At 39.4% G+C, this 18,698-nt stretch overlaps 1 protein-coding gene across 1 annotated transcript; it reads left to right on the forward strand.

Moving 5' to 3' along the window:
* Nucleotides 1-470: 470 nt before the first annotated feature.
* Nucleotides 471-13,597, forward strand: arl6ip1 (ADP-ribosylation factor-like 6 interacting protein 1). Its single transcript, XM_066642053.1, has 6 exons — nucleotides 471-629; nucleotides 6,628-6,761; nucleotides 8,262-8,381; nucleotides 10,325-10,442; nucleotides 10,671-10,755; nucleotides 12,643-13,597. The coding sequence occupies exons 1-6, from the start codon at nucleotides 594-596 to the stop codon at nucleotides 12,759-12,761; spliced, it is 612 nt and encodes a 203-aa protein (XP_066498150.1). The 5' UTR covers nucleotides 471-593; the 3' UTR covers nucleotides 12,762-13,597.
* The last annotated feature ends 5,101 nt before the right edge of the window (nucleotides 13,598-18,698 follow it).

Consider the following 18,698-nt stretch of genomic DNA (forward strand, 5'->3'; position numbering starts at 1 on the left):
TGAAATCTCTCTGCAGTTGTGCAATAGCAGTGTGTGTGCAGAGCTGTGTAGAGTCCACACATGCAGAATGCAGAGCAGTGTAAACAGACAGGCCATTCAGTCATTTCAGTAGGTCAGACTGAAACTGGGTGGGATTTTCAGACCTGCCGCTGTCATTAATAATGATACTTTCCCATTTTGTTATCAGATTATTTGACTTATAGACTTATAAAGAGCATTTCCAAAAATATAAGAAATTATTTACAGCTTTTCTTAAATGTGACTTATTCTGAGTGAAACAGGACATTTGTGTAGGAACAAATACGAGCGGACATGATTTTATCCATCTGGATTTGACTGGATCATGAAAAGAAAGCTTTTTAAAGTAGTACTGCACAATTAATTATACTGAAAGTGAACTAGGGCAGCTTGATAAGTTAAATTTGACCCAAGGCCTTTGTGAACTCAATTTCCCATGGAGCATTGCGCCTGAATTTCAGATAAAAACATCCTGCCTGTAACCGTTAACCGCCAGTGAGCTGCGTACTGCTGGGGCGAGGGCGTTCAATTTTCAACAGCGACGAAAATAAAACCCCACAAAGAGAAAACAAACCATGGCAGAAGGCGATAATAAAAGCTCCAATCAGCTGGTAAGTTTTGTGGTTTGTTGTATTGAAAGCGATGGACATTGTTTAAATAAGAGAACAAGAGAAGTAGCCGGTTAGCTTCGCGTCAACGGCTCCGGTTTCCGATCGTAAATGAACAGCTAATTAGAACATTCCGTTCCACCTTAAAAGGGGTGGCAGTTACAGCGTTCGGAACGAGGAATGCTGCGTTATTTAAGGTGGAACTGGAATTTTAAATTCTCGAGGGTTGGTTGGGTCTCTCCTACATTTATTTATTTTCTTGTTCTCCCTGGGGCCCACCGACCGTATGTGATTGTGCTAACAAAATGTTTACCTATAACTTATAGGTTATAAGGATCCCTTTAGCCTTTGGTGAAGTGTTTAGGGGCCGTTAGCATGTCCGTGTGGTGTTCGTACGCTAGAATACGTATCATGGGGGGATAAGCAGTCAGTTTCCACCTCGGAACTTTCCGTCCAAAATATGGATTCAGACAGCAAAGCTTGCCTCATAAACCTAAGGAACAATTTCTGTCAAATTGCAGGGCAGGGCTTTATATCTGCAGAAGACTGGGTGGAGATGTATGTCTAATGTGACTAATAGGTTGTCACAAGAAAGGTGAAGTAGAGTCACATCCTCACATCTAAAGACAGACTCCGGTAAAGTTGGTTTCATATTCGCATATTCAGATTTCTTTCTTCAATAGCTCTCAAACGGTGCATGCAAATGACTTAATACTTGCAAAGTATTGTTTTTGGGATGCAAGACAAGCAACTACAACCCAGTTTATGTCAGAAATGTTTGCCATTTAAAAAACACGAAATATATTGTTTTCTATGGGCTGCCGCCATCTCCGCGAGAGCTAAGGGACCGTTTACAAACTACACTACACAGTAAAAACGAAGGTGACGAACCTCACACATGATGTATGCTACATCTCCTACCTTGATAAATTTAACCATTACTGGCCCGTGGTGATACATTTTTCATTACAAATTTCAATAGATTTTGAACCTTTGATGATATTGTTTTTAAACAAATTGTATGTGATCAAGTGCCATCCACATGACGTACTACACCTGTTATTTTGGTAAATTTAACCCTTACTGGCCCGTGGTGATACATTTTTCATTATAAATTTCAATTGCTTTTGAACCTTTTATAATATTGTTTCAAAACAAGTTGTATTTGATAAAGTGCAACCCACATGACGTACTACACCTGTTATTTTGGTAAATTTAACCCTTACTGGCCCGTGGTGATATATTTTTCATTACAAATTTCAATAGATTTTGAACCTTTGATGATATGGTTTCAAAGCAAGTTTTATTTGATCAAGTGCCACCCACATGATGTACTACACCTGTTATTTTGGTAAATTTAACCCTTACTGGCCCGTGGTGATACATTTTTCATTATAAATTTCAATAGCTTTTGAACCTTTGATGATATGGTTTCAAAACAAACTGTATTTGATCAAGTGCCACCCACATGACATACTACACCTCTTATTTTGGCAAATTTAACCCTTACTGGCCCGTGGTGATACATTTTTCATTATACATTTCAATAGCTTTTGAACCTTTGATGATATTGTTTCAAAACAAGTTGTATTTGATCAAGTGCCACCCACATGACGTACTACACCTGTTATTTTGCCAAATTTAACTATTTCTGGCCCGTGGTGATGGGTTTTTGAAAATAAATTTCAATAGCTTTTGAAACTTTGATGATATGGTTTCTAAACAAATTGTATTTGATCAAGTGCAACCCACATGACATACTACACCTGTTATTTTGGTCAATTTAACCCTTACTGGCTCATGGTGATACATTTTTCATTATAAATTTCAATAGCTTTTGAAACTTTGATGATATGGTTTCTAAACAAATTGTATTTGATCAAGTGCAACCCACATGACATACTACACCTGTTATTTTGGTCAATTTAACCCTTACTGGCTCATGGTGATACATTTTTCATTATAAATTTCAATAGCTTTTGAACCTTTGATGATATGGTTTCAAAACAAATTTTATTTGATCAAGTGCCACCCACATGACATACTACACCTCTTATTTTGCCAAATTTAACTATTTCTGGCCCGTGGTGATGGGTTTTTGAAAATAAATTTCAATAGCTTTTGAAACTTTGATGATATGGTTTCTAAACAAATTGTATTTGATCAAGTGCAACCCACATGACATACTACACCTGTTATTTTGGTCAATTTAACCCTTACTGGCTCATGGTGATACATTTTTCATTATAAATTTCAATAGCCTTTGAACCTTTGATGATATGGTTTCAAAACAAATTTTATTTGATCAAGTGCCACCCACATGACATACTACACCTCTTATTTGGGCAAATTTAACTATTTCTGGCCCGTGGTGATACATTTATCATTACAAATTTCAATAGCTTTTGAATGTTTATTGAAATTGCTCAGAAAGAACATGTAGCTGTTTGAATGAAGTAATGGTGGGGTAGGCAATAATTTGAGCAGCTTTTTTAACAGGTTTTAAAATATTTTTATTGACCGTCAATATTTTGCAGAATGTAAGTATATACACACAAAACAACAGCAATAGTTATAATCCAAAAAAATTACTTTCAATGTAAAAATTAAGTTGTCTGACTCATGAGAGACATAACTTTTGCCAGAGGTGTACATACAGTAGGTTTATGCAAAATGTTGGTGTTTCCACAGGATTCATTTAAAGAAAGCTGGAGCAGACATTCCCAGAAACAGAGACTGTTTGTCTGTAAAGGGCCATTGTGGATCTAGAACATTGTCCAAGACAAGTAGCAACACATCTCATGTTATGCATTACATAAGGTAGTCTCTGTTTCTGGGAATGTCTGCTCCAGCTTTCTTTAAATGAATCCTGTGGAAACACCAACATTTTGCATACACCTACTATGAGAGACATAACTTTTGCCAGAGGTGTACATACAGTAGGTGTATGCAAAATACATATATTAATAAAAATATTTTAAAACCTGTTAAAAAAAGCTGCTCAAATTATTGCCTACCCCACCATTACTTCATTCAAACAGCTACATGTTCTTTCTGAGCAATTTCAATAAACATTCAAAAGCTATTGAAATGTATTCTCAAAAATGCATCATCATGGGCCATTAATTGTTAAATTGACCAAAATAAGAGGTGTAGTATGTCATGTGGGTGGCACTTGTTGAAATAAAACTTGTTTAGAAACAATATCATAAAAGGTTAAAAAGCTATTGAAATTTATTTTCAAAAACCCATCACCACTGCCCAGCAATGGTTAAATTGACCAAAAAAAAAGGTGTAGTATGTCATGTGGGTTGCACTTTATCAAATACAACTTGTTTTGAAACAATTTCATAAAAGGTTCAAAAGCTATTGAAATTTGTAATGATAAATGTATCACCACGGGCCAGAAATAGTTAAATTTGCCCAAATAAGAGGTGTAGTATGTCATGTGGGTGGCACTTGATCAAATAAAATTTGATTTGAAACCATATCATCAAAGGTTCAAAAGCTATTGAAATTTATAATGAAAAATGTATCACCACGGGCCAGCAATGGTTAAATTTACCAAAATAAGAGGTGTAGTACGTCATGTGGGTGGCACTTGATCAAATACAACTTGTTTTGAAACAATATCATAAAAGGTTCAAAAGCTATTGAAATGTATAATGAAAAATGTATCACCACGGGCCAGTAAGGGTTAAATTTACCAAAATAACAGGTGTAGTATGTCATGTGGGTGGCATTTTATCAAATACAACTTGTTTTGAAACAATATCATAAAAGTTTCAAAAGCTATTGAAATGTACAATTAAAAATATATCACCACGGGCCAGTAAGGGTTAAATTTACCAAAATAACAGGTGTAGTATGTCATGTGGGTGGCATTTTATCAAATACAACTTGTTTTGAAACAATATTATAAAAGGTTCAAAAGCAATTGAAATTTATAATGAAAAATGTATCACCACGGGCCAGTAAGGGTTAAATTTACCAAAATAACAGGTGTAGTACGTCATGTGGATGGCACTTGATCACATACAATTTGTTTAAAAACAATATCATCAAAGGTTCAAAATCTATTGAAATTTGTAATGAAAAATGTATCACCACGGGCCAGTAATGGTTAAATTTATCAAGGTAGGAGATGTAGCATACATCATGTGTGAGGTTCGTCACCTTCGTTTTTACTGTGTAGTGTAGTTTGTAAACGGTCCCTTAGCTCTCGCGGAGATGGCGGCAGCCCATAGAAAACAATATATTTCGTGTTTTTTAAATGGCAAACATTTCTGACATAAACTGGGTTGTAGTTGCTTGTCTTGCATCCCAAAAACAATACTTTGCAAGTATTAAGTCATTTGCATGCACCGTTTGAGAGCTATTGAAGAAAGAAATCTGAATATGCGAATATGAAACCAACTTTACCGGAGTTAAAGACAGTGAGTGTTTAGTCAGGCCCTGACCATGACTAGGGTCTTGTAGGTAGGGCTGGACGATACAGCCAGAATCTATATCATGATATGTTTCTTAATTTTAGCCAATACAATTCCGATAGGAACAGTATAAAATCCATTGCACATCTTCCACGATCAAATAAGAAATATCACCGTCATACATCAACGTATTGCCTTTGTAAATATAAAAAATTTATACAAAAGTTTAAATAGTACTGAACTGACGACAGCGCTCTCTAATGACTGTCAGTCAGTGACAGATGCTGTAAATAGTGTACTGAAATATCGAAGATGCTTAAAAAAGTCTTATTATTATTATTATTATTATTATTGAAACATTTTTATGGCTATTATATTATAAGTATTGTCCAGCCCTACTTGCAGAGGTCACAAGACAAAAACTTAAAGCTTATAACATTGAACCATCGCATCCAGAAAAAGACTGTCATAGGACAGTATAATCAATAAACTGACTATATTGTAGACTGAGCTAGTCATAAAAGGCAGATATTTATCAATATTTTAGTTAGTTATTAGCAGCATGGGCTTCGTTTTAGAGGTCAACAAAGCCTGTTTTTAATTAGATGTCTCAGTCTAATTATAAAAATAAAGGATGCACACAGTCTGTTTATTTACCCCTATGATGTTTCTGTTGTAGTGTAACTACGCTCCAAAAATGTGGGCTGTTTCAAGCCTGTATAAAACTTACATGGTTGTCTTATGTAGGTGTGAATCACATTGTTTTATGGCCTGTGTATTGCAGAATACCTGAAGTATGGAGCCAGTCTGAGACTAATGAAAGTGTTTCTGTTGTTTATACTGGGTCTACCTTGACATTAACACACCCAGATGCTGTCAGGTTAAGCAATATACATGATAGATTATAGGATCTGGACCCATTGTGACCGTGAACAGGTCGAAGGAGTTGCAGAATTTGAAAAAAAAAGAATAAAAATGGTCCCTGTTTACAGGGAGTTTGTGTAAATATTTATCTAGATCTGTTTTTGGTGATTTTAATCATGCCAAAGTGTTCCTGTCAGATAAAGAAACAGTCTGGCCTAACATTGTAATATAACGCTGTTTTAAACCTGCCTACTCATTGCAGTAATATTACACAACATGATAAATAACATTTAGTGCACAAATGCCGCTTTCCCTGGGATGTATTTACATAGAAGTATATTTTTAAAAAGAAAAATGTTCAAATTTGCCTGTGCTAGTGTAAGTATCTGATTCCATGATATTCAGTGTTGAATTTGATCAGTATTGCCTGGCAATTCCAGTGTCAAGTGTTGGCTAGAGTGTTATAAAGCTGCACTGCATTGGGCTGTGGAGCAATAGAACTGTGTTGTCCATGTAACATCAGTCCATGACCTCACTGATATTTTTTTTTGCTGAATGCAATCACATCCTCACACAAATGGTCCTGTATCTACTGTATTATACTTGCACAGTTCTTCAGCTGGTCTGCCCTAACCCACATCATCAGCAGTGTGGGTTCAGATGTTGCTGTAGTGTGTTATTAACTGTAAACTTCATGTATGTTTCAGGCCCAAGAGACAGCACAGCTGGAGGAGCAACTGCAGGGCTGGGGAGAGGTGATTTTAGCTGGAGACCAGTTCCTGCGATGGGAGAAGCCATGGTTCCCCGGTGTTCTGATGGGTGTCACCACAGTGCTCTTCCTGTGAGTTTTTTTATAGATAAGACACTTCATTTTATGAAACTAACCCACAGTCAGCTTAGAAATGCACTTCCCTTGCCTTCATCTCTCACTGCAAGTAAACTAACAGTTGTAGGCAGGTAGTATCTGTTATTTACTCAGTTCTAGGTAGTAGGCTTTTGATGGACTTGGATTTTCCAGGAGATTTTAAAGTATAACATGCACACCAGTGTTGGTTATTTGTCTGCGTAAGAAATGGCTGTGGTTCTGTATTTCGTGTGTTTGTGTGTAGTTTGTCTGACTTTTAAATGGAGCTTTCACAGCCATTTTTGTGTGTTGACCACTTTTCTTCACGCCTAAACAAATGTGATGAAAGGCTAGAGGGTTCACACTTTGGTGGAGAGAGACAGACACCAATCATTATACAGCAATTAGCCATGATGTTAAATCCATGTCCTTGTTTCTCCATTCACTGTCCATTTCACCAGCTCCACTGACCACACAGGTGCACTTGAAGTTCTACGATTAGACTGTAGTCCTTCTGTTTCTTCTGCATACTTTTAGCACCGTTTTCCCCCTGTTCTTTAGCACTCAGGACCCCCACAGAGCAGGGGGATATGGTGTGGTGGTGGGTTCTCAGTGCTGCAGTGACACTGACGTGGTGGTTGTGTTAGCGTGTGCTGGTGCGAGTGGATTAGACACAGCTGCCACTATCTGTGTGTGCATGTACTGAGCATCGCTAATATTTTAAATTAGTTTTCAGCACTGAGAAATTTAATCCCAGAGACTGTTCTCTTCAGAAACTGTGAAAAATGTCCACATGGCAGTGCATACACGCAAGCACAAAACATTATCTGTGTAATATCAGCTAAAATTCCAATGTCGGACCAATAACAATAACTAAAAAAAATATATCAGCCACCGATATATTGTACATCACTAGTGTGGGTTTAAACTGCTCTTCCCACCTTAGACCCTACCCCTGCTGCTGAAAACAGACCACAGACATCTCAAGTGTAGCATGTAGCTTGAGCTTATTGTCTGGGAATTAGTCCTTGTGCTGCTCCAAACGTTTGGAGGGTTTTACAGGATTAAACCGTCCTCCCTTCCAGCTCTTTATTAGAGCAGCTGTTTGTTGTCTGATGGATTATTGTGTTATTAAAGATTATGCCCGATTTTCCTGATATCTGCATACCTTTAGTTTTAAAGAAATACTTTTCAGGATTACATTTCAGTGCCGTGATTGTTGGTGGAGTTTTGTTTTGGTCATTTTGGCTACTATAATTAAGAGCTGATCTGGGAAACTGAAGGGCTTTAGGAAACACAAAGCCATGCTTGGTTCATAAAAATGTAAATGTTGTGTAAAGTGACCACTGGGGTAATATGTGGTTCTAAAAACTGAATTGAAGACAGTTCTTAGCAGCATATTATTTAATTTCATGTAGCTAAGCGTTGTCTTAAGCCTCTGGGTTTCATCCAATTCAAGCTGCATGCCTTTTCTCTCTCCCTCTCTTTCTTTGGCAGGCTCATCTACTATCTGGACCCATCTGTGCTGACTGGACTGTCCTGCACCGTGATGATCCTGTGCCTGGCTGATTACCTAGTGCCCACCCTCGCCCCACGCATTTTCGGCTCCAACAAATGGTGTGTGATTGTGAAGAAAAGATAGCCCTAGATATTTCTCAGTGTTATGTAGATGAATAGATGCATATACACAGACAGAGAGAGAGGCAGGCATGCATCAAACTGCAGGGTGACTGCTTCAAGGAAACAAACCAAGAAAACGTTTTTCTATTTGTGGCATTGTGCAGACACACACATCCATAGATACTTACAATTTTAAATCAGTTGCAAGATCACCTCTGCATGATCTAACACTGTCTTATCAACGCTTAATCTGTATTTTCTCATTATTCAAGCATGTTCAGAGGCTGAGTTTTAGGGTTGTTCTGTTCTGTGTTTTATTTTATTAATTGGGAAATGGTGAGATAGGAACCCCACACAGTGAGACATGAGAATGAACATGCTGAAAGCCAGCAAGTTTGTGTGCGCTGTGGCTAACAACAGCTTAAAAATGTAAAGCATACATTTGTGTGAAAGTCTCTCTATTTTCTCACACTGTTCTCTCTCTCTCTCTCTCTCTCTCTCTCTCTCACTGCGCTCTCTCTCTCTCTCTGCGCTGTCTCTTTCTGTTCTCTCAATCATTGCTCTCTCTCTCCTTTCTCTGTTCTCGCTCTCTTTCACTGTTCTCTCTCTTCTCTCTCTATTTTCTCTCTGTTCTCTCTCTCTCTCTCTCTCTCTCTCTCTCTCTCTCTCTCTCTCTCTCTCTCAGAGGCTGATATAAATAGACACTAGACTTTACTGCAGATTAAGGCAGAACTGTTGTCTCTGATCAAGCTGGTGGTTAAAGGGCAACATGAACACGCAGCAGCAGAGGCCTTTTCATTTTTGCAGTTTCATATATAATTTTTTTTTCTCCCCCCATTCCTCTGGTTGCATTTGCAGACGTAAGAGGTGTTTAATAATGCATTAATAATGCTCTCCTCATATGCTCTTATGAGGAGTGCATTTTTGTGCTGTTCCGTCTTGCTCTTGATGTGGATGTAAAAAGGAGGGTGTACTTTCACAAAGGGAGCCCCTGCCCTCATTATGGCTTTGTTTGTTTAAATTACAGTGTCAAGATTTATAATCATTTGTCAGAATTGAGAAGCTTGCACTGTACAGTACTAGATAATGTTGTTACAGGTCTGTTTTTAGTGATGCATTTCTTTCTGGAGGTGAGCAGAATAAATGTATTGGTCTGTCTCTGGCTGGGGTGAGTGTTCCCCTTCATGGTTCTCCTGTCATTTCTGAGTGGCAGAATACAGGTGCTACTGTGTGTGCAGTGTCAGACTGAGCTCTGACTTAGCAGTCTCTCACTCACTCACTCTCTCTTACTTTTTGCAGAAGGAAAAGTTCTTCTCACAGTCAGCTGAGCGAGTATAGATCAGAGCGCAGCAGTTTATTTTAGACTGGCAGTGTCCTTGTACCTCGACCTCCTGTATATATGGGCATGGTTTACGTCCAGAAATAAAAAGTAGTGTCTAAGCACATGTGTAGACAAGTTTCCCACAGCAAATAAGGATGCGTTTGCAGAATGTGTTACTGCTGTGTAAGGGATTATATGAGACTTTTACGGTATCTTCTCTCATTTGAATTAAAAAAAGTGCTGTGTGTTTTTGTGAATAGGCATGAAGAGCTGTTAAAAGATGTTTCATGTTTGGCATCTTGCTCCATTTTAAATTCTTTTGAAATAAAGATTGCATGAGTGTAAAACAGGATTGGAGTCTCTAAATTTGAGGAACAGAAATGTAGTTATAGCATGTCACGAGAACTGAAATGTACAGTGTTGTGCCAAAGTCAGACCACTTTTCAGCAGTTTAACTCTAAAATATTCAGTACATCTTTTTTGAGATAAAATAAATCCAGTCTATGGCTTGAGGACAATATAATATATATCACATACACTTGTTTAATTACAGGTCTTTCATTAATGCTGTTCTGTGGTTAATTTTTAATAATCTTCTCATGAACTCCATGCTCCACAGGACCACAGAGCAGCAGCAGCGTTTCCATCAGATCTGTGGGAACTTGGTGAAGACTCAGCGCCGTGTGCTTGGCTGGTGGAAGCGCCTGTTTGCCCTGAAGGAGGAGAAGCCCAAGATGGTGAACAACTGCCTCTTTGTTCCTCTCTGAACAGTGACTCTGTTGTTCTTGACCTGTAACGGTGTGAAGTGTCTTGGGTTAAATTTGAAAACAGATGCTCTTTAGTTTGAGAGAAGCTGGCTCACCTTAAAGGAGGCGTGTTGACAGTAATAGAGTTATATTAACTACAACTTTACTACCATCACATTTTGCTCAGCTGTGTAATACTCTGGCCTTGTTTCCCAACAGTACTTCCTGTCTGTAATCAGCAGCCTGGTGGTGATGGCCTGGATTGGACAGCAGGTCCATAACCTCTTCCTCACGTATCTGATTGGTAGGTACAACACTGGGCAGCTGTTATCTGGGGTTAAATGTTGTTAGGCAGAAAGGCAGTGTCCATTTTGTTAAGCAGTAAAAGGCACTGGGTGTTTTCCGTTGGCGGTGTCAAAAATAGAACATTACTGAAATGTTTGTGAACATTTAACAGAAGTTAAAAGGACCCAGGAGATGGACGCCCACACTTAAGGAGCAGTGGTGTGAACCCTGCATACATAGCAGGGAAAACTCAAACAACCATCTGAATGCAGAAATTGTTCTCTGGCTGGTTAAATACCTCCTTAATAATTGTTAAATGACTCTTTAAGTCTGGGGAGTACAACTGGTCTTAGTGGGCCAATATCCAACAGGGTGTGGTGATTTTTCTGCTTTCACACACCTGGTTCATCTCATCTGTTAATTGCCAAGTTTGGTGTGTGTGTTTTAGCAGAAAAATTATCCAGCTTTGCTGGACCAGGACCAAAGTTGTGCACACCTGCTTTAATATCAAAAACCAATTCAGCCCTAACTCTAACTATAGCAGTGACTGTCCGCTTTAGTTTGTTTGTTTGTTAAACTGTGTACAGGCCTTTTAAAAATGTGAAGGTGTTTCTACTGGTAAATGACTTCTATTTTTCTTACAATATAATGAAACCTTGCTGCAAAAATTCATGATTCACTGACAACTGCAGGACATTTTTGTAACTTTGTGTGTGAGGAGGAATGAGAATGGTGTGTGCGCAAAATCATGAGTCACAGCTGTGAAGTTTAAGAAGAGAAGTTCACGCGCTCAGTGAGAGAAGTCTGTTCAACAAAGAGGCCATGGTATGTAGGCCAAGAAAACAGGCCACAGCACCAGTCCAAAAATATGCACTTCATTACCCTGCTCCGTAACAATGTTAAAGAGGCTGCATCCATACAGAGTTATGTTCTATCATATTTGTGACCACAAGCTGAGGTCTTAAATATGTAAGGCATTATACCTATTTAAATAAGACCCATTATTACATTTTTATTTCAGCTGGAAACAGGGTCTATGAAGGATTATCAGATGAAACAGCCGTACAAGCTGATGTGTTCTGAACTAAACCCGTTTTCATTAAGTGATGTTGCGTATGATGAAGTCGAGTTAGATTTCATGAAGCCTCTTTCACACGGCAGACAATTTATCACTCGCATCAGATAAAATCAGGTTTGAGCTGCTTCTCTGAACCAGTCTGCAGTACACTATATGCCATTAGCCATGATTTCTTATAATGCAGCCAAAATATTAGGCGCAGTCTCTACACTCCCCTCTGGTGGAGAACATTGTTCAGACAAGTCATGAGTCTTAAGCACAACAAGCGTTTGATGTAACTATCGTATTATACTGTTCTACCAATCAGCCATATCAACACCACCAGTGTGGGCAAACAAAGTATGCAGAGCAACAGCCGGACTTAGGTCTGTATTTGTAGAACTACAAGATGTTCCTGTATGTTCAATGTAGCCGAGAGAATGGAGAGTGATTAGAAATAAGAAGGTGGTGTTGTGGTTATGTCAGACCTGTAAATGTTTTTAAATATTTTTAAGGTGGTTTGGGTATTCAAAAATCCTGACTCAGTATGTAAGGGGGTTGTGATATGAGACGCACATAAACAGCACATTCTGAACATTCTGAAGAAACCCAGTTTTTCCATGGTACAGGCTCTTTTTTTTTTTTAAGGTGGAATGAAAAGGGAGGGTTCGATTCTGGGAAATGTCCTAATAGACATTCCTGGTTTCCCTCTGAGAGAACCTCTGCATTTAAAGGGTGTAACTGTGCTCTGTTGGAGCAGGTGCTGTGATTGTCTGCTCTGGTGTGATATGTTGCGGCTTGCCTGCTCATTTTTTCTTCTCCCCACCCTCCACCCCCCCGCTCCCTCAGTGAGTTTCCTCCTGCTTTTGCCTGGCCTCAACCAGCATGGCATCATCACCAAGTACGCCGGCATGGCCAAGAGGGAGATCAACAAACTGCTGAAGCAGAAGGAGAAGAAGAATGAGTAAAGAAGGAAGTGTCCTGGCTCGATGACGTAGTTGAAAGGAATAAGGCGTATTTTAAGAGTTGAACATGGCCATTTCCCCTTGTGTCCTTAAAATAATGGCACAGACCAATGAAGTTCTGGCTTGAGCTGCAGTGACCAGTGCAGAGAGAATCAACAACACAGTATCTAGGCTAAATACAAGCTTTAAACAAGACAACAGCTTCTCTGCTTCACTTTACTGCTCAAAATTCATTGATTTGCTGAGCTTGGATATTTTATACCATTCTGATACATCAGTCTCTGTACAGCATCTGTTTGTGTGTAATGATAGTACTTAATGCAGTCACTTTACAGAATTGGGAAACCCATTACCCATTACAGCCATTCCCTTTTTTTTTTTTTCTTTAAGCCAGTGAGGCGACTACTGAAATACGTACTCATGGTCCTGTTTCTGATCAGCTGTGTCCTCGTTCTTGAAAGGCTTTAGGAATAGCCCTGTAACGTACACTCAGCATTACTTAATCAAAGGCGTTTAGCTGTGTTTAAAAATTGCACTGGAAGTGTAGGAGAAACTGGATGTGTCGGTGCCCTGTGAATTCTGCACGACGGGAACACGCTCGTACTGCTGTTTATTTAAAACTCTACTCTAGCGCCTGCCCCTCACGACTTTTGGGTTACCGCTGTAAATATACGTCCTCTTTCACTTCTATATCTGTGTGTGTCCGTGAGTGTAAGTGTTTGAGATTCACTGTCTGAACTGTCAGTCTTCATCTGTGTCTTCTTCTCACCCTCATATTTCCATCTTTTGTTTTTTTTTCAATTCTCTATTCTATCATAATAAAGACTGATTAAACATTTTCTCTAAGGGCTCTTTATTTTACCACCACCTTTTTTTATATAGCTGCTTTTGGGGAATACATTCAGCTTTCGCTACTTCTCAGGGGATTACAGAGAATCAAAGTGTATGATTTAAGGCTGAATGCTTTTGGGTGGGTGGAGAAAATAACAGCATTTGTCAGAAATATAGAGTAATATTTTAAGTGCAATTCTTTTCCATATTGTAAGGTCCAGGTCTGTTTTTAACCCTAAAACAAAACTCTGGCTCTGATTCTGAGTGCTGAATGTACTTTTTCAGTTGTGATTGGAGTCCTGTCCAGAGCAGTGTTTGGCTGTCTCTGATTGGTTAACTTATTTTATTAAAGTTAATACGAGTGAAGGCTACAATTAAAAAGACAGTTATTGTCATTTGAAAATGTCACTCCTTAAAATTATGACTTTGACTGGGGAATAGTGCATCTGTGTGTGATGTCCTGAGATGGACTGGAGCCCTGTCAATGGCATGTGCCCATGTGACCCCATCAGGATGAAGAGTTCATTCATTCATTGTCTGTATCCAGTTCAGGGTGGCGCTGGGTCCTGAGCCAGAAACACACCTTAGAGGGGGCGCCAGTCCTTAGGATTTGATAGGTCATCATTTTTGATTCCAGAAATGAATACATACAGAAAAATCACAAAACTATTAGCGTATTGACTTGGACTGGAAAAGTACTGTAAACTGGCCGTTCTGAATGGAGCTGTTTAGACTGCTGTGAGGTTTGGTCTTTGGGGTAGTTTGACCAAAGTAGGTCACATGTTTTATTAAGGCCCCAGAACTGTTCACTTGTAGAAGAGGGTTAGTCTGTGTCCCTTTTAACCTAAATATAAGAAAGCACGGGACGTTAAAATACTAAATATTTTACAACACTAACCACCACCTGTCATTAGGACCAATGACCGTTTAATGTGCGACTGTGTTTCAGTAGAGTCGGAGAGAGGTGCAGTCCATCTCCCAGCAGCGATTTGCCCATATCTGTCTCTCTCTTGACTTCCTCCTCTGTGTCCCTGGTCCAGCTGAGACTCTGTCCTCTCCTGTGGAGTACACATAGTCCTTCAGATACTTGCCCCAAGAAAATAAATAATAAACAAATTAATAAAATAATTATCCAAACAGCCCACACCCAAACATCTGCCTATGTATATTTCCACGTTCAAAATACAATACTAAAAAGGTTTTTCTTAGTTTAAAAACCAAGAAATCTCTCTGGAGACCCAACGGATGCAACTTCAGTCACGTTTCTTATTTCAGACAGACTGTCACTTTAAGAGATATAAACACTTGGCACTGGTTCGGTGTCCCCAGGCCTGGATTAAGGGCTGTATACAGAACCTGTGAGGATGTTGTGCTGGTGCCAGGGTGTGGGCAGTCCACACGCTGCCGTGTGCAGAGAGCTGAACGCAGGGCTGCGGTGCTGTGAATGAGAGGAGCTGCTGTAAGAGGTGGAATCTGGAGGGTTGGTCACTTCCTTCACGGACAGGCCTTCACGGTTCACAGTCTGGTTCCTGGTTCTGAGGCTCTGCAGGACACTGAGCTGAGTGTGGAAAGACAAAAATAAACCACACTGCCATCTGCTGTTAAGTGTAGACACTATCCTGAGTCTGATGGGGGTTCAAGTCCAAGCTCGGGCAGGAACACCACATGTCACTGCATCAGACTACCTCTATGCTTTGGTGAACAGTGTCTGCCAAACGTTATAACTGTAAGTGAATGCTGAACCTGTCTAATGTAAAACTACATTCAAACTGAAGGTGCTGCACTATACCGGTAGGCCGTCTTTTGGGCTGTAGACGTCTCTGGAGTGTGTGGAAGTGTATAAAGACTCTTTTTTCAGGATGTTGCTGATGTCCACGCTGCTGTAATGCTGCGAAGGAAAACATGGATCCCTCAGCTGGAAAATCAGAGGCCTTCCATCTTGACTCTTCCCAGAGAAGCTCTGCAAAAGAACAGGTCGGCTGGGTTTTTATTATTTCATGATCATTCTGAATGGGTAAAATTGCAGTGTGCTCCAGTTTCCTCCCAGGGTCCAAAAAATAATAATAACATGCTGTAGGTGAACTGGCTTCTCAAAGTTGTCCATAGGTGTGAGTGAAGGTGTGAGTGCGTAGTGCCTTCTGGTGGACCGACACCCTGTTGCAGTTATAGGAGCTCCAGGGTTTTTGGGTCCTGGGTTCGAGCTTCATCTTAAGCCACTGTTTGTGAGGAGTGTGGTGTGTTCTCCCTGTGTCTGTGTGGGTTTCCTCCAGGAGCGCCAGTGTCCTCCCACAGTCCAAACACTCTGAGTGAGTATGTGTGTGTGAGTGACGGGGTGTGTGAAACTGTCCACAGGTGTGTATGTGATGTTCTGTCCATGGTGTGTTCCTGTTTTGTATCCAATGATTCTGGGTAGGCTTTAGACCCTGCAACCCTGTACTGGCCGAAGCTGTTACAGAAGATGAAAGAGTGAATGAATGATGTATTTCTGTGGAGTGTGCTTTTCTAAAGTGAGATACAGTGTAGAATCAACCCTTCATTTATTTTGCTTCCAGTCCTTATTCAAGTTATTAATTTTTCAGTGTCTGGGGAAAAATTAATAACACACATGAAACAGAAATGTACACAGGAGCCTTACATGTTCAGTGCATACTGTCTAATCTTAACATTTATCACAGCTTCCATTCTTTCAAGAACATTTATGTTTCTCAAAGAATCCTAAAGCCATGCCTCCAAAGTTCAGTCTCAGAAGTTGGTTGTGTTCCCTGCTTCTCACGAACCGAGTCAATCACAAACACATTCAGTGATGCTGAGGTCTGGGCTCTGAGGTGGCCTGTCCATGGTTCTGTGAAACACCAGCAATTTCTTTGGCTGATTTCAACTTTTGTGTCTATTTCCTTTTCTCAGTAAGGACTTTTGACTGCTCCATGTTCTTTCAGACCCACAGTTGAGTTGTTCTCCCAGTAGAAGGGAGCTGTGGATGTGCTTCAATCTGAAGCGAGAGTGGAGCTTGATTCTCAAACATGGAAGAGTGCTGTTTCTCTGATGCGGTTTTAGTGTGACATCAGTGTGAGTGAGTGTGTGTCGCCTACAGGGTGTGTTGCTGCCTTGCAGGGTTACAGACAATGAAAGAATGAATATTAAAGGCTTCTTTCATTTCTCACATAACACCGTGGTTTATTGTACGTCTTATATTTTGTAACCACACCCCCTCCAAGCGAATGAAGCCACACCCCTTTTGGAACAAATTCCTCTGCCTCTCCACCGTACTTCACTGTGACTAAATGACTCATGACGTCATTAACATAAACAAGTCAGAATATCACAATAACAATTATAGCAATGTTTATTTTTTTTATAGTTTAAAAAATTATGATGGTATTATTGTGAATAATACGATATCACACAGCTCTAGTTCTGTGTGTTGAATCATGAGACACTGATTAGAACCACAGGACACTGAACTAAACGGTGGCACTAATCTCACCTCTGTATGTGTGGTAGAGTAGGTGGTCTTGGTTTGGTCTCCAAAAGACATGGTGGTCTGATGTAATAAACGTCCACCTACAAATCTGCTGTGGAAATGGTAAACAGAGTCTGTCTCAACATCAACTTCAGATAAAAACAGTGTTTTCTCATTCATTCATTCATTCATTTTCTGTAACCGGTGGATGCGGACCCTGGAATCACTGAAACTCACCCTGGACAGGGCTCTAGTCCATCACAGGGTATCACTCACTCACCCAGTCACTCACACCTTTGAACAATTTCACACACTCACACCTGTAGAAATGGTACATTTCTGAAATACAAAATTAAACTCCTGATGAACTGGTGCTGTGTCCAATTCTTGTTATGACATTGGTGAATGAATGGATGAGTGAAAATTCTCATACATACTGAATTCATTAAACCATGATTTGTGTGTTTTGTGTAGAGAAATTAAATTAACCTAATATCAGTTCAATAATGTTCCTGTAACTTTTAAAAATAAGTTTTAGTAAAATGAAATGTTAAAAAGTTACAGGGAGTCTTTAACAATTACAGTATTGTATCACACTGCTTAACTTATAGATAATAACACAAGCAATATCTTACAAATCATCTGTTCTTTAAAGCTCCCCTCACAGATCTCTGTGGCAGGGCACTGAGCTGGGGACCCATATTAAATCTTGAAGGTGAACTTTAAAGATGATGAAAGTCATTAATATTAATCTCAGACCTGGTTTAATATTGTGAAAAATCATCTCACCTTGAATTCATCATCACGGTTTGGGCACTCTGTCACGGATCTGTTGGCTTAATGTTCCCATGGCAACACCCACTCACACACACAAACCCATGCTCACAAGCTTTATATGCCATTTCAAAGTCTCCCATTTATTTTATTTACCTCAAGTAAATTAAAAGTGCTTCTCTAGCTTTACCCCAGTGGTTCCCAGAATAATACTATAATAATAAAGTCACAAATCACTTTAACAGTTGATATATTATAAATGACAGGCGTCCCCTACTTTCAGAACCAAAAAATAAGCAAAAATAAATATAATAGCCTTCTATGCATGAAAACAAATGTGTGTGTGTGACCAATATTAAAACTGAAAGAATCTGTAACTCAAGCAGGCAAAGAAAGAAAGTGAATCCAAGGATGAAGTAAGAGTTTGCTGACAGTAGATAATTAATGTCCTCTGTATGAATTGTGTAACTGCATTTCAGGTGTTGTACTCGTTTGTAATCCTAAAAATTATATTATGTATTTCTTTGACGCCCACATATGGATGCATCCCTACTAGTTGTCATAAAGGAGTACTTTTAATTACTTTTCAATTACAGATTGTACTATGTTGCTCTGCATACTTTATATGCCCCCTTTCACCCTATTCTTCAGTACCACACAGAGCAGGTATGACTTTGGGTGGTGGGTCATTCTCAGAGCTGCAGTGACACTGATAGTGGGTGTTGCGCTGGTAGTGGATTAGACACAAAAACTGCTTTATATAGCAACCTTTATTCTGACACCTAGCGTCCTGGGTGTGTCAGAGATTCTATAGTAGGCCTATTTTAAACATGGTCACCCCCTGTGGGAGACCCCCTCCCAAGTATAAAGTGGGG

This window comes from Hoplias malabaricus, chromosome 13 (genome assembly GCF_029633855.1).
Source record: "Hoplias malabaricus isolate fHopMal1 chromosome 13, fHopMal1.hap1, whole genome shotgun sequence".
In the NCBI taxonomy this organism is placed as follows: domain Eukaryota; kingdom Metazoa; phylum Chordata; class Actinopteri; order Characiformes; family Erythrinidae; genus Hoplias; species Hoplias malabaricus.

Coding starts and splice junctions, on each gene's coding strand:
- arl6ip1 (XM_066642053.1), top strand. CDS start 594: ATGGCAGAAGGCGATAATAAAAGCTCCAATCAGCTG. Junction 630..6,627: donor ATAAAAGCTCCAATCAGCTG/GTAAGTTTTGTG, acceptor TGTATGTTTCAG/GCCCAAGAGACAGCACAGCT. Junction 6,762..8,261: donor GTCACCACAGTGCTCTTCCT/GTGAGTTTTTTT, acceptor TTTCTTTGGCAG/GCTCATCTACTATCTGGACC.